General features: G+C 42.0%; 1 protein-coding gene across 1 annotated transcript; it reads right to left on the reverse strand.

Moving 5' to 3' along the window:
- Positions 1–31: 31 nt before the first annotated feature.
- On the reverse strand, positions 32–17,171 carry SLC18B1 (solute carrier family 18 member B1). The gene is made up of 14 exons (XM_075035741.1): positions 17,012–17,171; positions 16,408–16,547; positions 15,214–15,309; positions 13,449–13,522; positions 12,851–12,998; positions 10,478–10,634; positions 8,814–8,950; positions 7,015–7,116; positions 5,937–6,028; positions 4,691–4,786; positions 3,816–3,890; positions 2,277–2,370; positions 2,130–2,176; positions 32–597 (listed from the first exon to the last, which is right to left on the reverse strand). The coding sequence occupies exons 1-14, from the start codon at positions 17,055–17,057 to the stop codon at positions 525–527; spliced, it is 1,377 nt and encodes a 458-aa protein (XP_074891842.1). The 5' UTR covers positions 17,058–17,171; the 3' UTR covers positions 32–524.
- Positions 17,172–21,982: the final 4,811 nt, after the last annotated feature.

Raw genomic sequence — 21,982 nt, forward strand, 5'->3', positions numbered from 1 at the left:
GACTCTTGTTGTCTAAGAAAACTCACAGACCTTGGGAAAAAATGTTGCTTTATTGAAAACAATATTGTGCTTAATGCTTTGTCATTTCAAATTGTTTCAACATTTTATGTTATCAGTTAAAGTATTACAAGATAGTGAACTTTCTTTAAAAAAATAAAGAAAATCATGGTAGCAAAATAGTAGCTTTACCCAAGAATAATGCACTGCAGGCTCAAGTATAGAAACCAGACATTTAAAAACACACCTCTTCACATGCAGTGGTGCACTGTATACAGAACACAATTAAACAGGCGGACATCTGAGTGTTACCCATCATTGCAGCCAATCCACATGAGGACTTCCAAAAGAAAGGCAGTCAGTGTTTAGTGTTTCAAAACAGTAATGCAGCTACAACTAAACCACAACTGGTTGTTCACTAAGGGATCATGTATCCCAGCTCCAGAATAATGAAACACTGTTAAGTCCACTCATCTCAACACTAGGTTAAACCACAATAGTAAACAGAGAATTGAAAGTATGTCTGGTTATGTTTCACTGCCCATCAGATGAGTTCTTTCTTCATTATTACCAGGAGGATTTTGCAGGCTGGAACTGGAACTGTTTGCACAAGGAAAAGACAGGAGGGAGGAAACAGGTTTAATATTCTTTAGATACTTCTGTGCAATACCACCATTATAGCAAAAAAGCCACACATTGTGTGGAAAGAGCTACGTGTATCACTGGATTTGGTTCCCCACTATTGCACAGAACCACTTCTGCTTTCACACCTATCATTTCATGGAATCACAGAATGGTTCGGGTTCGAAGGGCCCTTTAAAGGTCATCTAGTCCAATCCCCCTGCAATGACCAGGGACATCTTCAACTAGATCAGGTTGCTCAGATTCCAGTCCAACCTGACGTCGAATGTTTCCAGGGATGGGCCATCTACCACCTCTCTGGGCAACCTGTGCCAGTGCTTCACCACCCCCATCGTAAAAAGTTTCTTCCTCATATCTAGTCTGAATCTACCCTCTTTCAGTTTAAAACCATCACCCCTTGCCTACTGCAACAGGCCCTACTAAAAAGTCTGTACCCATCTTTCTTATAAGCCCCCTTTCAGTACTGAAAAGCCACAATAATGTCCCCCCAGAGCCTTCTCTTCTCCAGGTTGAACAACCCCAACTCTCTCAGCCTTTCCTCATAGGAGAGGTGTTCCATTCCCCTGATCATTTTTGTGTCCCCCCTCTGGACCTGCTCCAACAGGTCCCCATCTTTCCTGTGCTGAAGGCCTCAGAGCTGGATGCGGTACTGCAGGTGGGGTCTCACCAGAATGGAGTAGAGGGGCAGAATCACCTCCCTCGACCTGCTGATCATGCTTCTTTTGATGCAGCCCAGGATATGGTCGGCTTTCTGGGCTGCAAACGCACATTGCCAGCTCACGTCCAGCTTTTCATCCACCAGTACCCCTAAGTCTTTCTTGGCAGGGCTGCTCTCAATCCCTTCATCCCCCAGCCTGTACTGATGCCAGGGGTTGCCCTGACCCAGGTGCAGGACCTGGCACTTGGCCTTGCTGAACTTCATGAGGTTCACATGGGCCCACTTCTCAACCTTGTCCAGGTCCCTCTGGATGGCACCCTGTCCCGAAGGCATGTCAACCGCACCACACAGCTTGGTGTCGTCTGCAAATTTGCTGAGGGTGCACTCAATCCTACTGTCTATGTCAATGGTGAAGATATTAACAGTACAGTACTGGTACAATAAACAGTACCGGTCCCAACACAGACCCCTGAGGGACACCACTCATCACTGATCTCCCTCTGGACCTTGAGCCGTTGAGCACTACTCTCTCGATGCGACCATCCAGCCAATTCCAGCTCACAGACACGCTCCTGGAGGAACTGTCAGTAGTGTTTGCTCCTTATTGCCACAGTCCTGATGTGTGTATAGAGCTGGCATTGTCTGTTTTAGGTCTCTATTTAGGTCAGTAGGGATTTAAGAAAGCATACAGACAAAGTATTTAAGCAATATTTTTACTGCTCATCTTGTCATTCATTATCAGGTTGGTAGTGAGGAAAAAATGGAAGCACAGCTTTCAAAGGTTTGCTTTATATGGCTGTAAGTAAAATAAAGAATGAATATCTCGGCATACCTTCTCCTCGTTGCCTCAATGATATAGAATATCCCAGTTGCAAGACCCTTTGAGGAAACAGTCAGTTACAATTGTAATAATAATAACCTTATGCAATAACTCATAATTGCAATAGATATAAAAAGCAAAAAATGTGTAATTACTTACACTTAACAGTGCCCATCCTCCTTGGATGGCTGAGGCCCATTCAAAACCCAGCTTTTCATTTAGAAGTCCTCCCAGAGTAGGACCTGCAAATGCCCTGCAACAAATCAAAATGAGGTATCGGCATCCCAAACAAAAAAGAGATCATATTCTCAGAGAACTTTTTTGTTGTGTTTTGTGGCCTCCCACCATTGATTCTCTCTCCTTTGTCAACAAAGAGATTGTCTTCCACAGACCTAACCTTCCTATAATCCACAATAAGTATTAATTCTTTGTTTGCCATGGGCCCAGTAAACCTGTCTAGTTACTTCCTCAGCTGGAAATAGGGTCCACACCAGAAAGCAGAATGCACTCTTTTCTGTATCTGGAATAGCTTAGAGGCCCCATTAAGGACCATGTTCTAAGAAGGCACCTACACCAATCAATTCTATCATAAAAGAAATTTAAACTCTCATCCCGCAAAATGTAAACCTGCCAAACTTCAAGACGAAAGACTGGTGGATACAGGCAGGTGAGGAAGCACATTGTGACAGACATGGGCACTGCAAGGTTAAGCTGTATGTAACTGCCCTGCAGCTTCATGCCCATTTCCGAATGCCAGGAAAGGTTATGCAGCTGCTGTCATTTTATGAAAAATCTTACATGATATGGTCTCTCGCTACAGAAAGGGACAAAACTGTGTAAAACCAGAAAGACTTCCTGGAAGCAAGTCACATAATAAACCCAAGTTTGATAACAGCATAAAACTGGGGTTTGGTAACTTTATATTATCTCTATCTGTACTGAACCCTACGCCAAATAAACAGGACAGCTAGAACTTCAGTTAGCTTGGAAAAAATCGTGCAAATTTGTACCACTGAAACCCACCTGCAGCCACAGAGGACTACAAGGACAGATAAAAAATTCCTGGAAGTGGCTTTCAACAGGGGGACTCTGTCGCTTCCCACTGAGTGACAACTCTGAAGGGTCACTCAGCCAGTAGTGCCTTTCACTCATTTCTGCGATGACCACTGGGTAATAAACACAGACACACTCTGCTAAGCTACGCAGGCACAGACCTTAAATAATGGCTGTGGTGGAAAGAGAAGATAAGATTCTACCCTAAGCTATTCCAGACAAAAGGAGGAAATGTAGAAAATGAAAGAGGAAGAACAGAATTAGTCAGGAGCAGATACCTTCTAGCTCGCTCCATGTGGGTGGACTTAACTTTGTAAAAAATTAGAGTCCACCTCTCTCTGTATTAAGCACTAAATATTTCAGTGACAACAAAAATGACAACACAGAAGTGCAAGCAAACATCCACTTAATCACTAGAGCTTTTTGATATGCAGGGCAATACATTTCAAGACGACAAGTTCAGAATCCATTCCCTTTTTGGGTAAAATGTCCACCAGCCACCTGTTTACCAAGAACCTTTTGAATCAAGGTCAACACAATGACTGCAATGCAAGACTTCTGGTTGTAACGCAGCAGGCTTTCATGTGGTAATAGCACAGAACAACCAAACACTCATAGCTTACAAAAAGGTGACTGTATACCTACCCAAGGGACCACATGGCATTGAAAAGCCCAGACACCAGTCCCAGCAGACTCAGACCTTCTTCAAATCCATTCTCACTGCAGAAAGACAGACCAGTCAGAGTAGTACAATACATTACTGTGTCTCAGACTATAGCCTTCTCCTATAGAGAGTTTTTCCCCTCCTTTTAATTTACACACAACATAAATACTTAACAAGCAGAAGCGTACAGTGGAACCATGTCTGTTTACCCAGTACTTTCTTCTTTGCTGCCTCTCGGGAGGACTGCAGTGCTACTCCTCATCTCTGATGTCTTCCGAATAGATTCCTAACATCACACCATCACTCATTCTCCATGTTTCATACCACAAGTGTAAAACAGTGACAGGTGGTTTTTAAGAAGGAAAGACTTTGTTCCAAGAGGAACATACTAGTAAGAGTAAATCAAGACCCTTCCTAGGTCATTACTCCTAAGCCTTGAGTACTTTGAGCAAGTATGACTCCTGTAGGTCCAGCTGTTAAAACCAATGCAGCCTGAAAATCCAGTGAAAACTGCTTGCTATTAATCATCCTCAGAAGCTGAAATAAATCCTATGTATATGAAACCAAACACAGGTCACCCCATGCTATGACACCCAAAGTCTGATGGACTTCAGTGTGTTCATAATACTCAGGTACACATTTACAAAATTACATTTGGAGTATAATGACCGGGGTGCTCATTCAGAAAAAAAAAAGACAAAAGACTAGTAGAAGCATTTAAGTGTTACTTGCTGCCTTTGTCTCAAAAACAGGGAAAAAAGCCACACCAAAACCCCACTTCATATTCACACCTGAAAATTAGTTGCAGTTTCCTACTGTCAGGAACATGAAAGATGTGTGGGACAGAGTTACTTACTATGCACAGTCCAGTATCTCTGGAAACACTGGGATAGCACTCATGCCAAGGGAAAAGCCAATCAAAACCAGCACCAGCACAAACATCCACAGCTGACTGAAAAAGAGGCATTTAAAAGAAGTTAGCTGCTGAAGACTCTTTTCAAGTAAGGACTCCATTTGTCTGAAGGCTGTTGTATCAGCTCTCCATGACTCACCAGAAAACTAGGTTTCTTGAAGCCAAAAAGAACTCTACTCTAATTGAACACTAAGACTTGAAAAGTACAGTTCTATGCTTAAAAAAAAGACTTTGTAAAAGAATTTGAAAATCCTGTGCTCAATTTAAGTATTTCCTTATAAAATGCAGTTCATTTTAAGAGAAGCACATAGAGAAGAGGTAGACGGATGTGCTTAACTCACCAGTACCTATGTCCAAGCTCCAGACTTGGTCTGTTGCACAAGTGAAGGATTTTGCAGCTAAAATATTGTAGCCTAATACATTATAACCAAATAGACTTAGCTAAAGAAAAGAATGTTGAAGATTTTACTGGTTTCTTTTTCTCACCAGCTCAGATGTATGAACTCACCAGTTACAAATGTATGATCTTCTTTAAAAATTAGAAGTCTAGGAGGAAGGAGTTGACTAATTCTGCACATTAGCAAGCCTATCATCATCTTTAACAGAGTATGTAACCTAGGACAAATGGACTGTACAGCTGTTTTGTAAATGCAGCAGAGTGTTTTGCTGTGAATTAACTTGAGAGACATGCAATGCAGTGTTCAGGTGCAACTGACATTGTCTTTACTTAGCTAGCTGAAAAAAAAGCTATAATCTGGCATTTTCCTCAGTAAGCTATATACAGAGACAAGACAAATCAATACTGCTGCACAGCCATGCAAATGAAATAGAGAAAATCGAAAAATAAGACAGAAAGAGAACTTTGTTTTGCTGTGCTGGAAATGCCACAGAATTGGGAGGAAAGGAAAATAAAAAACAGCATTTTTCCCACCACACACATTAACATGAGTAAACACAGTTAACAGTAAAAAGCAAAGGAAAAGGATCTATTTTATGAAGCTGTAAAATCTCCATTTTCAGATGCTTCCACTGCTTCACATTCATAGTCTCTTGTTAGAAGTTAAAAAAAAACCTGTTTCATGCTCAGAAGTGCTAATTATAGACTTGTGGACATACATGACTATGGTCATGATGGCTATCACAAAAACATCACGTAAGGGGACAGGCATAAGAAGAGGCAGTTCTGTACCTTTCAATGTGTAGTACAGGAGCAGGTCCTAACATGAAAAAGCACAGTGCTGTCATTAAGCCTCCAGATACCAGCAGCCACTTCCTGAGGTACTATGAAAGAAAAGGAAGAGGTATGTAATTTAAAGATGTGAATTTGTAATGTAACTCTTTTGTCTTTTTTAATGCCCCTCTTCTAAATCTTCATCTCCTGAAAAGTACAGCTCCTGTAGAGACCATCATTACACACAAACTGGGAATTCACAATTTCTCTGCCAGTTCAGAACATCATCAAGAAACACTGAATTCATGTTTCCTCACGACCAATGCAATCACTGGCAGCAGCTGCTTAATACAGAGATTTCTTTAGGATACTGAGTAACAGTGTTTCTCTGTTAGAAAAGTATTTTAGGTCTTACTTTTCCTTAGTGTAAGAAATATCATGTAGCATTGCATGTAATTCTCATGTACAAAGGCCATTATTAGTTTGTGCCAGGAAAAAACAGTGTCAGAAAACTGGCAATGTCCTTCATGTACAGCACTGACAGTGTAGGTTCCCTTGATCAATTAGCAGTGGCTGTAAACCAGGCAGTTTTAAGTGTATTACTGTCAAAGTCTCTTTCTATGACGCAGTTAAGAGCTAGCGAACCATAGCCAGTCAATGAGCTGATCTAATTTGGATATTACACTTTTTAAAAGATAAAAGTCAATACAGCTACCCAGAATATCTTCACTCCTCTTCTCAAAAGCTGATAAAATTACATGTGGTCAAAAGCATGGATAACTGGGACATTTTCCCACTCTCCATTCCACATTGGCTAGAAATAGATTGTGCTTAGTCCACCAGAAAAGCTCAACACATTTCAACTACAGGTACTCATCCAACATCCTTTACTATTTGGGACGTTCTTGTACTACCTGGACCTTGCAAAAGAGACCTTCAAGATGGCAGTATTCAGTGCACATGCAAGGTCCTGAAAGACAGATCCCTTTACAGGACCAGGCCTACATCCATCGCTTCAATATGGAAAGTCCTTCAGCTTTAACTAAATGCACAGAGTGCTTTACTAACCCTGCACAAACAGCAGGGTAGTACTCACTGGCAGTTTGTCACTTAGGAGTCCAAGGAGGGGAGAAGACAGGGAGTAAGAGAGTGCCAAACCGAGGAATACCAAGCCCACATAACCAGCTGGGAGTTTGAACTACAGAAAGGAAGACAAATAAAACAGAAAACAAAACATCAAACCATACATGCTACGTTCATTAAAGGACAATCCAAAAATTATATTTTAGGTCAAAATACTGAAATACATGATTTTAAGTATTTTACTCATACCATACAGAGGTTTTTCAAGTATTTGAAGTCATCAGCAGAGCTCCAGTTTCCTTCCACTTCCATTTCTAAGGATGGTGTGAAAACACCTGACACAACTGTACTTGGAGAAAGCCTAAATAATCTCAGGAGGAAACACTGTGCTATGTCCCTGCACCAGCACACCGGATTCTAACATTAGTATCTGGCACATTTGAAACATACAGTTCAGACACTGAAATTTAGATGGATTTAGTCTTTACCTCTCTAATCTTTCCACTTAGAAAAGCATAAATACTGTAGTCACCCACTGCTAATCAGTGCATCTTAAAAGTAAGTAGTGCTATAAAACACAGCTCTGGCTTTTCAACCAAAGGATGATTTTTATGAAAATGAGTAAGGGCTTTTTGCAAACACCCTGAGGTCTACACATTCCTAACGCAGAGTCACATTTCTGTACTGAAACAAAATGTGTAATGAACCAAAAGCATCCTAGTCTCTCAAATGAGTGCTTTAACTACCAGTTAGAAGGTATTCCAAGATATTTCATGTGGCATGGACTACATAAATATTCACTATTTCCTTGCCATATGCAGGCACATGATAATAACTCTAATTTAGTGGTTACAACACCTGCCAAGAAGGCTACAGCCCTTTCACAGCAAGTATCTGTTAGCACAGAGCAGATGGAAAGCAGAAGAGCCACATCAGTTTGCAATATTCTACAGCGGAATAACTACAGCTCCATTCTGGGTGGTGGAAGACGTACATTCACATCTCCAGTGATGTAAGATGTTAACACCAAGTCTCCTTCACCCTGGATGAGTGTTCGAAGTACTGGACTAGAGAAACAACAAGTAAGAGCACAACCACCTGTGAAATGCTATTCCCTAGAACAACGATAATTAATAAACCAGTCAAAAAGCATTGCTTAATTTCACACAGGAACGGAATTTTAAACTGTTTACTTCAAATTCATTACATTAAACACCATGGGGAAAATAAATACATGAAGTAGGAAACAAATAAATAAATATTAACATAAATAAAAACTAAATAAATAAAATGGCATTTGCCTTTTTAATGAGCGAGTGAAGAAGTCAGCTAGCAGGCTATATTGTTGCAATCAGTTTAATTTTGGCATTGCTGTAAGAGAAGGCAGAGCTGAGACATCATGTCCCTGAAAACAAATGTCCACATCAAGAGATACAGCACTCTCAGTGACTGCTGCAATTTTACAGAATTTGCTTTCAGAAAGGAGGAAAAAGTCCCTTGTTTACAAAACCAGCCGCTATGCCCTGTTCAGAGAAGGTATGCTGCTGTTGAAAGCCAATTAAGTGGAAAAAACACATTTTTAAAGGCCTGACAAAGTTACTGAGACCCACCGGCAACAGATGGCATCCAATGGAAACTGTGATTTGTCAGTCCTGTCGAAATCAAGTTATTTGGAAATCATATTATTAACAGTAAATTAAAGCAGTCTAGTTGGATAAGGCTTAATTCTGTTTAGGATATTTAAACCATATTTGTGACCAGTTATTTACTATTTAGCAAGTCAAGACCTCCTTGCATGTTAAAAGGACTTACCTTCTTTAGAATAAATAGAGACATTGTGGGATCCAAAAAGCCCAAGCATGCGCTTAGAGAAAATATAGTAAGACAGAGTAGTAACACTTTCGGCAGAAGAATGAGCTTCCAAAAGGAGTCCTTGCTAGGGATTGAATCTGTTTCAAGAGAAAAGGGGGGAAATTGCATTATTTTCAGCAGCATGAGCTCATGACTGATCTTCTTGCTTTAGAAAATAAATCAGTATTTCCCTTTTTCTAGTCCTAATACTCTTGTTATCTAACAAATGAAAGTCAATAGTAGACTATTGTGCACTACACTATTTTTATATTAAACCCCCAAATTTGATAGGTGAATAAAAGAAGTACACAATTTAGATCCCAATACTGCAAATCCCCAACTTGAAAAGAACAGAAGCATGTACTATTCCCAATTATGTGAAAATACGGCTACTTCTCTGTTAGTCCTTATACAATGAAAATCTCATGGATACGCCCCAACTTAAAACAACACACACACATGCATGAACTATTCATATCCAATCAGAGAAACATGCTTTGAAAGTAAAATAAGAAGATTGCTATTTATCAGTTGAGATCTGTGTAAATTTTTAAGCAACTAGTCATTCAGGTCTCCTACATGTTCAATTTGTACTCCAGACAGGGAGCTTCTTTCAGATATCATGGTTAGATGTCATTTCTAAGGCAGGCTCCCTTCCTGATGCTGTTGGTGTTTTAACAGTTGAATGTGATCTCAAAGTTCATTGAACTAAAAGTTCATTCATTAGCATCCACCAGCTCAGAGCTAACATTTATTTAATGTAATTTCAAACTGGCTAGTAATATCATGACTCCATACAAATTTCAGTGCTCAGGGAGGTGAGGGGGAAGCCAGCAGTAGCATGGTTAAGCACTATAAGTTTCTTCTAAAAGCCAATATATATGAAGTTATTCTCCAAGGTTTTCATATTTAAGAAGAAAAAATATTTTTAAAAATGTACTTTAAAGTTACTAGTTTTTATTCTAGGAAACTGTTTTATTCTAGGAAACTGTATAGGAAAGACTAACAGCATTGTAACCTTGCAATTACAATCTTGTGTGAAGAATTTTAAGTTAACTTTCTGTCCAAGCAGGACCATCTAAAATTTAATCAAATTCATAAGACTTCCAGCACTTCAGTTAAACTCCTCACTTATTAACTTTAACATTCTTTCATATTAATCAGATCCTGCATCATTCAGTACAAATAAACCTTTTTTTTTTTCTCCCTGTAATTCTGTTTTTTTCCCCTGTTACCCCTCAAACACATCAAGTTCTCTTGTTTTAGGCAAAACCTATCTCCACCTTTTCTTCAACTAGCTGCAATGACAAGCTGATACAATGAAGACACAACTGATCCTTTACAAGCCCTGAAGCTAAAGAGAGAGAAGAAAACAAAAATTTATCTCAGTTTACTGCCACAGAGTTCTTAGTGTTTGCAGAGATGGGCATGAAGTGTTGGATTCATTCCAGGCCATCTGCACACATTAATTTTAGTTCACATTAAAACACGGGCCTGATCAAGAATTCAGCTAGAGCTTTGCTCTCTGAGTTGTATCAGACCTCTGAAACTGGTATTTTTCTAAACCACAGTTATATACATGAGAAATTAAGGTAAGTGAAAGAGACAGGAAGAAGGGTGCTTACCATATTTTGGTAATATGCACATATTCACAGGCACCAAGACCAACACTACACATCCCAGTGTAATGAAAGGGACCTCATAACCAAATGATTGATACAAAAAGCCACCTAAAGGCGGGCCCAGCACCAGTCCGAGTCCTGTAAAAATTTCAAGGCTGCCCTAAAGGATGAAAAAGCAAGCAAGCAAAAAAAAGAATGCTGAGAAACTCTAGTGTTTTGTAAAAGCAATTCATTTTTCTGAGGAGCAGCACAACATAGGCTAGTGAAAAGAAAAAGGCACTGCATCGCTAAGGGGGGTAATGGCCAGTAGAGACCTTCACAAAGTGGGATAGCAAAAGGAATTTCGCAGTTGTCTGCATGACAGCAATCACTTCCTTTGCTTCATTGTGGGGGAACCACCTGTACTGCAGCATTAGCTACTCTGCCGTCACCTAACGCATCCCAGTCCTGAGGCAAGACAGATGCTCTGCTGATGGAAAGCATCTGTAGGACAACTTGGGCTGAAGTGATCATCTCTCCCCCCTGCCGTTATGCTCCAGCCTGAGGGGGAGGACCCAAATAAGCCTACTTGGATGGGTCGTTATCTCGTAGGATGAGGTACATGTGCCAAGTTAAAGCTTTCTCTCCATAACCAACTGTTTGGATTCACCGACTAGGGGTAGGAAATAACAGTGACATTGCAATGGGCATAATTCAGATTATTTTGGCTGTTATTTAATAATTTGGCATCTTTTGTAAGATACTAATTTTCAAAAGGACAATAATACAATTACACTTTTATCTTGTGTTACAACACCATAATCACCACTGTCAACATCTGCCTCAACACTTGACTAATCAGTGCTTAGACCACCCCCTTTTAACAAGTAACAGCTGGTGGTAATAATTGCTTAAAGTTTCACTAACTTCTAGGACCCAGAAAGATAATACAGAGATTCTTCCTCATCTTTAATTTTACTGATACAAGTCAGAGTGGTCAAGTGGCCCGAGAGTGGGCCTATTCCTTCAGGCTTTATGATTTTACCATAGGATGCACCTTGCTTCAACTAATCAGCTCTTCCTCCTGCCTCTGCCACCACCATGAGCAGAGCTCACAGTAACAAGAACTCTCCATAATGTCCATTTAAGGACAGTGAGTCTATATGAATGAATTTGAAAAGCTTTTATTCTCATGCAGAACAAGATATTAGAATATATAATATGGCAAACAGACCAATATTTAAAAGTGATCTGTCTTCTGACAGCACCCTTCCTAGATTTTAAACAAAGGTAGCTACCAAGCCACAGCTGTGTAGCATTTCTGATTGTGGCCTTGAGGTGACCTTCATCACCACGTACCATTTTCAGCTATGCATCACGTTTATTGTGCTGCCACCACAGAATTTAATTTCTTTTTAAGTCGAGGTTATTTTACTTACCTATTTGAACTACATTTTAAAGTTTGCAAACAGGAAACCTTAACCTTATTGACTGAATAAATCCAAAACATGATTATAATGTAACCTGCTTTCCAAAGAAACTGCCAGCTCCTCACTGCTGATACAATTTAGTAGTTTTCTGCTAGTTAGGAGGTCATATTTTTATAGACATTTATTTATAGAGTAACTATACAGCTTAACGACAATATTAATAAAAGCATCAGCTTTTGCAATTTTATTAAATGTTCTGAAGGATGTTCCTAACATGTGTTCACTCATTAAAATTTAACCCAGTTATTTGTCAGTCTATATTTGACTTGAAACCAGAATTTATTGAATTGAATTTATTGAAAAAGAGAAAGAAAAAGCAGCATCTTATTAAACACAAAGCTTTTTTTTTCCTAACACCACAAAAACTGAATAAGCATAATATCTCAGGTTGAAATGAATCATTGATGACCAGAAATAGTGCCCTCCAGATTTCAAGAAGTTCTATCTCTCCTCTTCTAATCTGTTGATAAAAGTGATGTATGAGAAAAATGAAATCAAAATTGTTTCCAGTTTTGCATCTTTCACCCATATAAATTAACACTATTTGAACAAATTAATCAAATTCTTGAATCAATCCTTACCATCCATGTAGAAGTAGCCACTAAAAGCTGTATTAGTATTTTAATAGTCTGATTTCAACTGAAGAGATAACTACTGCCATCAATGCTCAGCTGTCTTCAAAACATAAGCAACTAATACATACTGCTTAATTTATATCTAACTGAAGTTATGCTAAGGTCTAAACTTGTTCTAGGATTGTGATTCTAGACTACAAACAAACATTGCATGACGACTGCAAATATTCCTGCACGTGAGACAGCAAATTTTCTCCTCCTGGTTTTAGGCTGCCTACCAGCAATTCATCATATTGTGGGTACTCAGCTGCAACACTAGTTTTTGCACTTACCAGGACAGTAGCTATATTATTGGGAAATGCCTTTGCAAGGATTGAAAACGATGCTGTCATTGCTGCTGCAAAACCTATTGCATCCATTGCTCTTACTAAAAAGCACAAACCGATGAACACTGGTCCACTTGGCACCTTGTCCAGCATTCTAATAAAAACAAAACAAAACAAAACACCAAAACAGTAAATGGAGATCTCTCAGGATGCAACAAGTCATCTACTAAAGGCTCTGCAGCATCATTTCTTACTCATTAAAGGACACAGTTACAAGACACTCAATGCTTTCTATTGCCACATCTTTTTGAATCCCATCAGTGAAGTATTCAAACTCTACCAACTATTTCTGGCAGCTTTCTCCTTTTCCCCTTTCTCTGGTGGTGAAAAGAGCACAAAAAACCTAACCTGTGAAAAACTCCAGAAGTGTTCATTCTGCTTTACAAGGGATAGATAAAAAGTAAAGATGCAAAAAGTTAGGTGACCTAACCAACACCTGAAAGATGTCCAAGAGTTTCCAGTTTTCTTTTGTGTCCATCTTTTCATATGGATGAAAACGATTAGAAGACAAATGCAACAAAACCAACCAACAAAAATTACTCACCCAAAAAGAATGGTCACACATCCCGAAACAAACATCCCTGCCACAAACATGAATTTTGCTCCAATATGTGTAAGCTGTAAATTAAATACCATTTTTACATGTTACTATTTCAAGTCTAGATCAAAAATCTTTCAAAGTAAGTTACTGTTAAGAAATCAAAACATACGGGCACTTTATAGCGCATGTCACTAAAAGATCTGGAGACACTGCTCCTGCTGGTGTGCCTTCACGCAATACTGAACCTAAAAATATTCTAAACGGTTAAGCGACTTAACCCAGTTTTCAGAATGGTAAGACAATGGTGCAGTTAACTATTTCACAGCACTAGGCTGCAGCTTCTGCAGAGCAGCAGTTTACAGCAGCATTCCTCATTATAAACAAACAGAAAGTAATACATTCCCCCCTCCAGCACTGTCAGTGATGCCAAGTCAGCAATACCTGTCACGTTTATGGCTCAGCAGAGTCAATGGAAGCTGATTTTTAAAGCAAATTTGTCACAACCTTTAATAGCACAAAGCTTTGGCGTAGGAAGCACGGTAGCTTCAGGTTTCCCATTCATTACCAGCGAAAGGACCCCACCTTACTTCATTTCAGACTCCATCATCAGGGTGAAGGATGACAAGAGGCATGCCGTAAAGCTAACTCAATCCCGTAACAAAGTACACCTGAGCTTCTAATTCCATGCTGTAACCTCCCCTAAGGACAGCAGCTGTTTTAGACTCTTTTCTTGTTCGGGCCTGGACAAAGTCCCTGAATTTCAGACATTATTACTAAAGCCCATATTTTGCCAAGTTTCACTGAAACCCTCAGTATTTCTGATTGCTGGACTATCCACCTCTGTTGGTGCTCACTTCACCTGTCTGCAGTGAGGATGGAACACTCGCTCACTCTCTCCCGTGCAAAGTCCTTGGTGAGGGCTGTGCCATAGCTGAATGCCATCACAGGCACCCAGACTGCACTTACCAGTGGCAATTGTGTGACACCTTGATGAGCCACCTCACCACCAGAGAAAATCATTCACCATGAGGTCAGCAAAGAGACTGCCCAGCCAAAGAAAGAGAATACTGTGAAACTGGAGCAGCCCCAGCTTAGGGTATGATCCAGAGCAGCCCTAGCCAAAAATGCACAGACAGTGGTGCTCCAGCATATAAACAAACTATTACATGATTTATTTGTAATTCCTCCAGCATGAGAAAATCCTGCATCTGTGGGAAAAGACAAGTTGCAAGAACTGGAGACACTTATATTACTGTATAATGAAGTGGAAGGGGAAACAGACTTAAGCAACAGAGAGTCATAATAAGAGGAAATGTCAGAAAAAGACAACATACCAGAAAAGAAGAAGGGGTGCAGCTAATTAAAGAAAAACAAAACAAAACAAAACACCTTAAGAACAGCACCAACGGCAAACAGAATATATAAGTAAGTGCAACAAACAAAATGGGGAGTAGGGGAAAAGGAGGTAACAGAAAGGAGAATTGATCAGCAGATTACTCTGAAGCAAACAGAACAGTTAACCAGAGAAACAAAACACCTACATGTCCACCACCCCATGCTACCCTCAAGAACTGGAGAAGAGTAATTTTTAAATTGTACTGACAAGACTTAGATCAGATTCAGACTGACTGGCCAGGCTCCAGTTACTGCAGACACAAGCCTGCAGGAGTGCTACTGAAGAGATAACTCTTTTTCAGCTTTAGAGAACTGTCTTCATGTACAAACCCATGTCATCACAGAAATAAGTTACAGCTTCAATTATACTTACATATTTTCCCAAGATCAAAGAAGTCCAGAAATTGACCAAAGCAAAACATCCAAAAATCAGGCCAACAACGGTGTTACTGGCACCTTTTTTTTCTGCCTGCAAAAAAAAGATCACAATTGTGTAAAGATGGAGGCAAATTCTTGAGGTGAATAACATTCACGCTTAGTTTTAATTTTCTATTAGTGCAGTTACAAAGCAATTTCCTTTCTCAAAGGCAGTAGGGGCTCATAAGATAACAACACAGCAGTTTAAAGACATGTTGCACTTCTATTTAAGCTATATGTAATCAAGGGAAAAGCAACGTTCATTCCTCAATGAATGAAAACGCTGTGCTGTTTGCCAAATAGGTGACCAGACTTGATACAGGTGGCTTCAGCTGGTGCGCAATGGAGCTAACTACAAAGTTTTGATCCCTCACGTGGCCAGAGGGCAGAGAACAGAGATAACTGTTATCTTCATTGTATCACGCCTCCCTGTAACAAGCACCAGGTAAATTTTTGACTTATCCAACTGGCAAAATACACTTAATTGGGTACAAGCAGTACATTGGAATATTTAGAGCAAAAATAACCTTAACGTTTCCTCGATAATACTTGGGAACAACTTGGTCATGAAAGAAATGGACTTCTGCTGCAAAGGCACCATGACCATTTTTGGTTTCATCCTATATTTAAACATTGCATTGACTCAACACAAGCAGAGATTATTTTTTTTTTCACCCCTCCAGGTCCTAGGTCAGGAAATTTAACGCAGTGAATGACAGCCCAGCATGAGTTAACAGCAAGACAGATATAAATAAAAAGTCATTGAGTGGCTAAGGCACTGAAATGCAAGTCAGGACACAGGCAGAGTTTTATCTCAGCTCTACTACCAACTGCTGTGCAACTCTGGGTAACAACCTATTTCACTTCTCCAAGCATCCATTTCAACTTTTATCTCATTTCATTAGTTTGCCGTTTCCTCTGCAACCACAGGGAAGGTTAAATTAGTCCATGGACAGGATCCAGGTCACCGTTACATACACTCTAAACTACTTTAGCCAGTATCAGGCTATCACTACAAATTCCCACAACTGAAAAGTCTAACTCGGAGCTTACACACAGCCATAAAGGTCCCACAGCGTTCAAGATCCTTGTAAAAGTTTCAACGTGCAAAACATTATCTAAAGAGTAGCTGGCTAAATTGTTCGTTTACCTCTGAAGGGAAAAAGGGTCCCAGGATTGAATAGCATATCATGGAACTGAAGTTTATAGAAGCTGTTGCAGCCATCGTAAAGAGCTGCTCTCTAGTAAGCCTTCTGGATGCCTCACCAAGCGCTTCTGGCACGCCATCCTCTTAAAATACAAAAGAAAAAACCGTACTATAACCCGGCAGGGGGAAACACAATCTGCAAACCAGGCTTGAAAATCAAAACCCGCACTGCACGTCTGCCGTCCCGGCTCCGGGGAATTAAACCGGGCCGTACCCCTTTTTCCCCTCACGCCGGAGGGCAGCGTCGGCCGCAGAGGCAGCACGGTCCCCGGCGGTGCCCGCCCGCAGCCGCCCCCCGGCCCACCCCGCAAGGGCGCGGGCTTCCGCAGAGGCTGCCCCGCCGCGCTCCCGGCCCGGCTCCGCGCCCACCGGTGCGCCTGAGCGCACGCCCCGCGGGGACGGCCCCGGTACGCGGCACCGCGGCACTCGACCCCGCGGAGAAGCCGGCCCCCATCCCCTGCGCGCCCGCTCCCTTTCCCAGCGCAGCGGAGCCGCCCTTCAGCCGCAGCTGTCCCCCGGGAAACGCCGGGCGCCCCTCGCCTCGCACCTGCGGCCTGCTCGCTCCCCGCGCCGTCCGCCGCCCGGCTGCCCATGAGGGAAGGAGCGCCACGGCCGGAACGGCCGGCGCGGCGGGGCACGGCACGGCACGGCACAGCACGGCGCCGCTGCGGCTGGCCACGCACCGGGGCCAACGCCAGCCCCGGCCGCCGCCACTGAGCATGCTCGGCCTCCGGGAGCGGCCTGCCGCGCCCCACGGCCCGCCGGCGGCTGCCGGCCGCCTGGGGCTCCCGGCGGCAGGCGGCGGGGGAGCCGCCGCGGGGCTGCCCGTCGGGGTGGCCGGGGGAGCTGCGCCCAGCGGGGACTGACTGACTGGCAGCCCGGGCGGGGAGAGCGCCGAGAGCCACGGCAGGCGCCGGGCTTCGGGCGGTCCGGTGACAACCTGCCGGCTTCCAGGGTAGGCTGCACGTCTGGCCGAGGGGAGCTGCTTCCTCACGGGACCTGGTGAAACGCGAAGCGCAGCCCGTGCTCTTGGGAGGCGGCTTCGACAGGTTACAGGTGAAGGAAGCCGAGGAGGCAGCCGACAAAGCTGTCAGGGGAACGAGTGCGTACTTGCTGAATACAACTATAACTCGCCCGGACACCAGAAAGATGTTTCTGAAGGTAGAGCAAGAGACATTGTAGAAAAGCCTCACAACGGAAGTCTAAATCCCACCTGTATTAAAACAGGAGCTCAAAGAGCTTGTGAATATTATGTTATGGTGACTGCTTGGGCCTGGGGGAGCTGGGGCCGGTGGCCCGAGAGGTACATCCCACCTGGTGCAGCGAAAAGAAGTTTAGACTGCTGGGAAAGGAGGGGTCGGCTCCTGGGACTCTGCTTTGCTACAGCTGACCTACCCAGCTGCTCTCCTGAAAACGTAGCCCCCTTGGCCCAGCTTCACTCTCTTAAGATTCCTCAGGGGTGGCTGGCAGTTACTGTAGGACTGCCTGTTTGCCTTGTAAGCACAAGCGTTCATCTGGTTTAAAAGAAGCAGTTAGGTCTCTCTTTTCTGTACCAAAGGGAGATTCAGGATGGCTTCTTAGGACTGGTAGACCAAACAAGATCAATGATCATCTACACAGCCTCTAGCAAGTTACAGGGTTCATAAAACAGTAACAGAAGAGCTGAATGACAAAAGTTGTCACAAGAATTAATAGCTGGCCAGGAGTAAATTCAGACTGCCGACGAGGAAGAGGTGATAAAATTAATCCATTTGGCACCAGTTTCTGTCGGGAGGGGAGGAAAGTGAGGACGGAGATAAGGCATGAGCTGGGGACCTCTTCCAAATGTAATAAAAGACAGACCACCTATTGCTTGAAGAGAAAAAACAGTAATTACTTCTTAAAAGCACTACTTTAACTAGGCCATCAGTATTCCATCTAGTCACCAGCTACAATATTAAGATGCATAATAAGGACATTTCAGAGCAAAGGTTGCCATGTACCTAACTTTAGAATCTCACACTCCATGTGACAGGAAAAAGCAGAATTACTTTCTTATCACAAGATTAGGAAACTTAAAAACTATTTAGCAGCCACAAAGAACAACAGCCCCACATTCCTTCGCTGAAGCCTATTTTGACAATATATTGTGTGTGGCATATACTATGGCTGTGAAGTTGAAAAATCCTGAAGAACTACCTTGGTCTTTTCCTGTCTGCTTCCAGAAAAAAGACATAAACATAAATCCTTCTCATAGATACTGCCCCTTGAACAGCCTTACTCCCACCAAAAAAGAGGAAGAGCACTTGGAAGTCATTCTGAGTTCACAAACCAATAATAAGAAAAAGGCAATACATGCAAAGCATGACACACAAATAGATCAAATGAGATAAACTTGTAGAGAGAGATTAAAATTGCAGTGAGAGAATAAAGCTTTCATTTTTGTGGCTAGAGATAGATATTCAATTATGTTCAGGAGGTGAAATGGTTTTCACCCCAACTACTTGCCCTTTTCAGTCTAGACTCTCACTCAACAGATTCCTACTTTCAAAACCAAGTCCTCCTCTCATTTATAATGACATGCGAGTAATGAGTAATCCAATAAAGCATGTGGAGTCAGATTTCCACAAAGTCAGTGCGTGCAGTAGAAGGCTGAAGTGTGGAAGTAGAAGTGATGCACTGTGATCAGCATGAGCTATGGCTCCAATAATGAAGTGGGGCTATGAACTCATACGTGCATACAGTTTACTTATGTGCTGCTCATTATTGTCAGAAGAAACTGGTTGATGGAACATGTTTGTTAAGTCTTCGTATATTCTTCGTAAGCTATAAATATTTGTTAACCTTTGAACTGAGACTCATTACCAGCCTGTCACGATAGTTTTTCAAGTCTAACAAAACTCATGTTTTTAAAGGCATACAAGCCTTTCTTGCTTATGTCATGTCTGCGGCAACTTTAAAAAAAAAAGTACCTTTCCTTTCAGATCCCAAATCATATGTAGAATTCAAGCCTTGGAGCGCTAGCCCTCTATAAATACTATAAATAGAGTCTACGTCCATTGCTTACGTCCACAAGATAAAAACACATTAAGAACAATTGCTTTAAGAGCAGCTTCCTTCGTGGACATCCAGGATATTCTGAAATGCTCAGCACATGTAGGAATATGTATCTCCTATTATTTTTCTATATATTTGTAGACAACTTAGAAATACTTTTGCATTACAATCCAGAAATCACTTAGCCAGTGCTTATTTGCATCATATTACTATTTCTTTTGCCAGAAGTCATAATGGCTGCACACAGGTATTTGGAAAGAGTTTAAAATGGCTCTAATGTAACCATGTGATAACCACATCCTTTGAGAGTCTAGTGCACAATCTGTGGAAGGCAACAAAACCCAGCAAACTGTTTTCTTCGGTTGTTATGACATCAAAGTCTTTCTACTTTTCAAGTCGGTATTGAAATGCCATAGCTTGTCCTCTTTCTGAGACCCCAGAATGGTCTCACGATACTTTCTCCAGGTGCTTGAAACTCTACACAGACATCCCTTGCACTCCTGAGTAGCACCACATACTTGGCTGTTCTGAACCATTACCTGGAGGTGCTTGGAAATACACATCTCTCCCCTCTGGGCTGGTGAGCAGGACTTCTGTGGAAGGGCAAGAAAATGGGTAAAAACAGCTTGCCCTCTATAAAAATCTTTATGATGCAGAACCTTTTTCTGGACTATGTGACCAGAAAATGAATAAGATGATTGTTTAGGAAGAGTAGTAGTGTGAAATGTGCACTGGTATTACTTGCAAGAAGGCTTCCAACTCGACGTTCCATGGGGCTGAGAAATCATGTCTGTTCTGGAATGAAAAATAGATAATTCTATCTTGCTACATTAGCAGTCTAATCATAGCACGTGCCTGTGCTTTTTATTTCTAGAAACAGATGTCAGAGGGAAGTTAGTTTTGCAAGGATTGTTCAGAACTGAAATTCAGAACTGATCGTTCAGAGTTTAGCAGTGTCATGGACTTCTCTTGGGAGTTTGTAATACCTGACGCTTTTGCCTGCCTACCTGACTGCCTCACCATACTGTGCCGCTGTCTGAACCACTTACTACTCAGTTCCTGAGTCTCCATGGTTTACAACATGGCACGTAACCTATCACTGCAGTCTAGCAATTTGAAGAAAAGATGGGTCGTGGTTGCCAGGGTGAGCACAGGGTGGAGGTAAAGGTTACCACAGCAAGAGACAAGAGAAACAGAGGAAGCAAAAAGGAGCAGGAAGAGGATGGCTAAGAATGAACTATTATATCCTCACTATAGTACCACTCTTCTGAAAAAGCCCCCAAGTTCATTTGTCATTTTGATCATACAGGGAAAAAAGAGGAAGGCTGCCACCCTAGAAAGGGGGGACAGTCAGGGGGAGTCAAGGAATTGAATGGAGAGCACAGAGGGTAGTAGCTATAACCAAAAGATTTTTAAATATATGCAGCAAGATGGTGAGTCTGAATGGATTGCCCAGAAGAGCAGGCTGGTGAGAATCCAAATTCTTGATTGTCATGTGACAGCAGCTTGTGGTTACTCTTCCTCTCCCCAAATCCAAGTTTATAGACAGCATGTTATGCTCCTTATAGTATAGGCAAATCTTGAGAGGACCTGTCATGGTTTCAGCTGGGATAGAGTTAATTTTCTTCCTAGTAGCTGGTGTAGTGTTATGTTTTGGATTCAGTATGAGAAGAATGTTGATAACACACTGATGTTTTCAGTTGTTGCTAAGTAGTGGTTAGACTAAGTCAAGGATTTTTCAGCTTCTCATGGCCAGCCAGCAAGAAGGCTGGAGGGGCACAAGAAGTTGGGAGGGGACACAGCCAGGACAGCTGACCCAAACTGGCCAAAGGGGTATTCCATACCATGTGACGTCAAGCCCAGTATATAAACTGGGGGAGTTGGCCAGGGGGGACAAATCGCTGCTTGGGAACTAACTGGGCATCAGTCAGTGGATGGTGAGCAATTGCATTGTGCATCACTTGTTTTGCATATTCCAATCTTTATCTTATTATTATTATCATCATTTTATTACTGTTATTATTATCATGATTAGTTTCTTCCTTTCTGTTCTATTAAACTGTTCTTATCTCAACCCACAAGTTCTACTTTTTTTTTCCAATTCTCTCCCCCATCCCACTGGGTCGGGGGGAGTGAGTGAGCGGCTGCGTGGTGCTTAGTTGCTGGCTGGGGTTAAACCACGACAGGACCAAGTTCCTCTGCTGGGTCTGGCTGCTCAGTGAAACACGAGGCCAGCATTTGCACTGACACCACCTCAGCCCTCCAGAGCCCAGGCAGGCTCTTGCACTGCATCTGGCAGCTCCTCGTTTTCTAGCACTCTGCTTGTTACCCCGCTCACCCACCCTCAGGTGCACTAGAAGTACTCTGTTAGCACAGGACTGCAATCCTTGGCTTAAACGTCTCATGCCTTGTGGCTGTATGCCAGCATTTAAACTGCCGAGTGCTAAACGGACATCGTAACTCCAAGAGAAAATACAGAGGT

Source organism: Buteo buteo, chromosome 9 (assembly GCF_964188355.1).
Source record: "Buteo buteo chromosome 9, bButBut1.hap1.1, whole genome shotgun sequence".
Taxonomy (NCBI): Eukaryota; Metazoa; Chordata; class Aves; order Accipitriformes; family Accipitridae; genus Buteo; species Buteo buteo.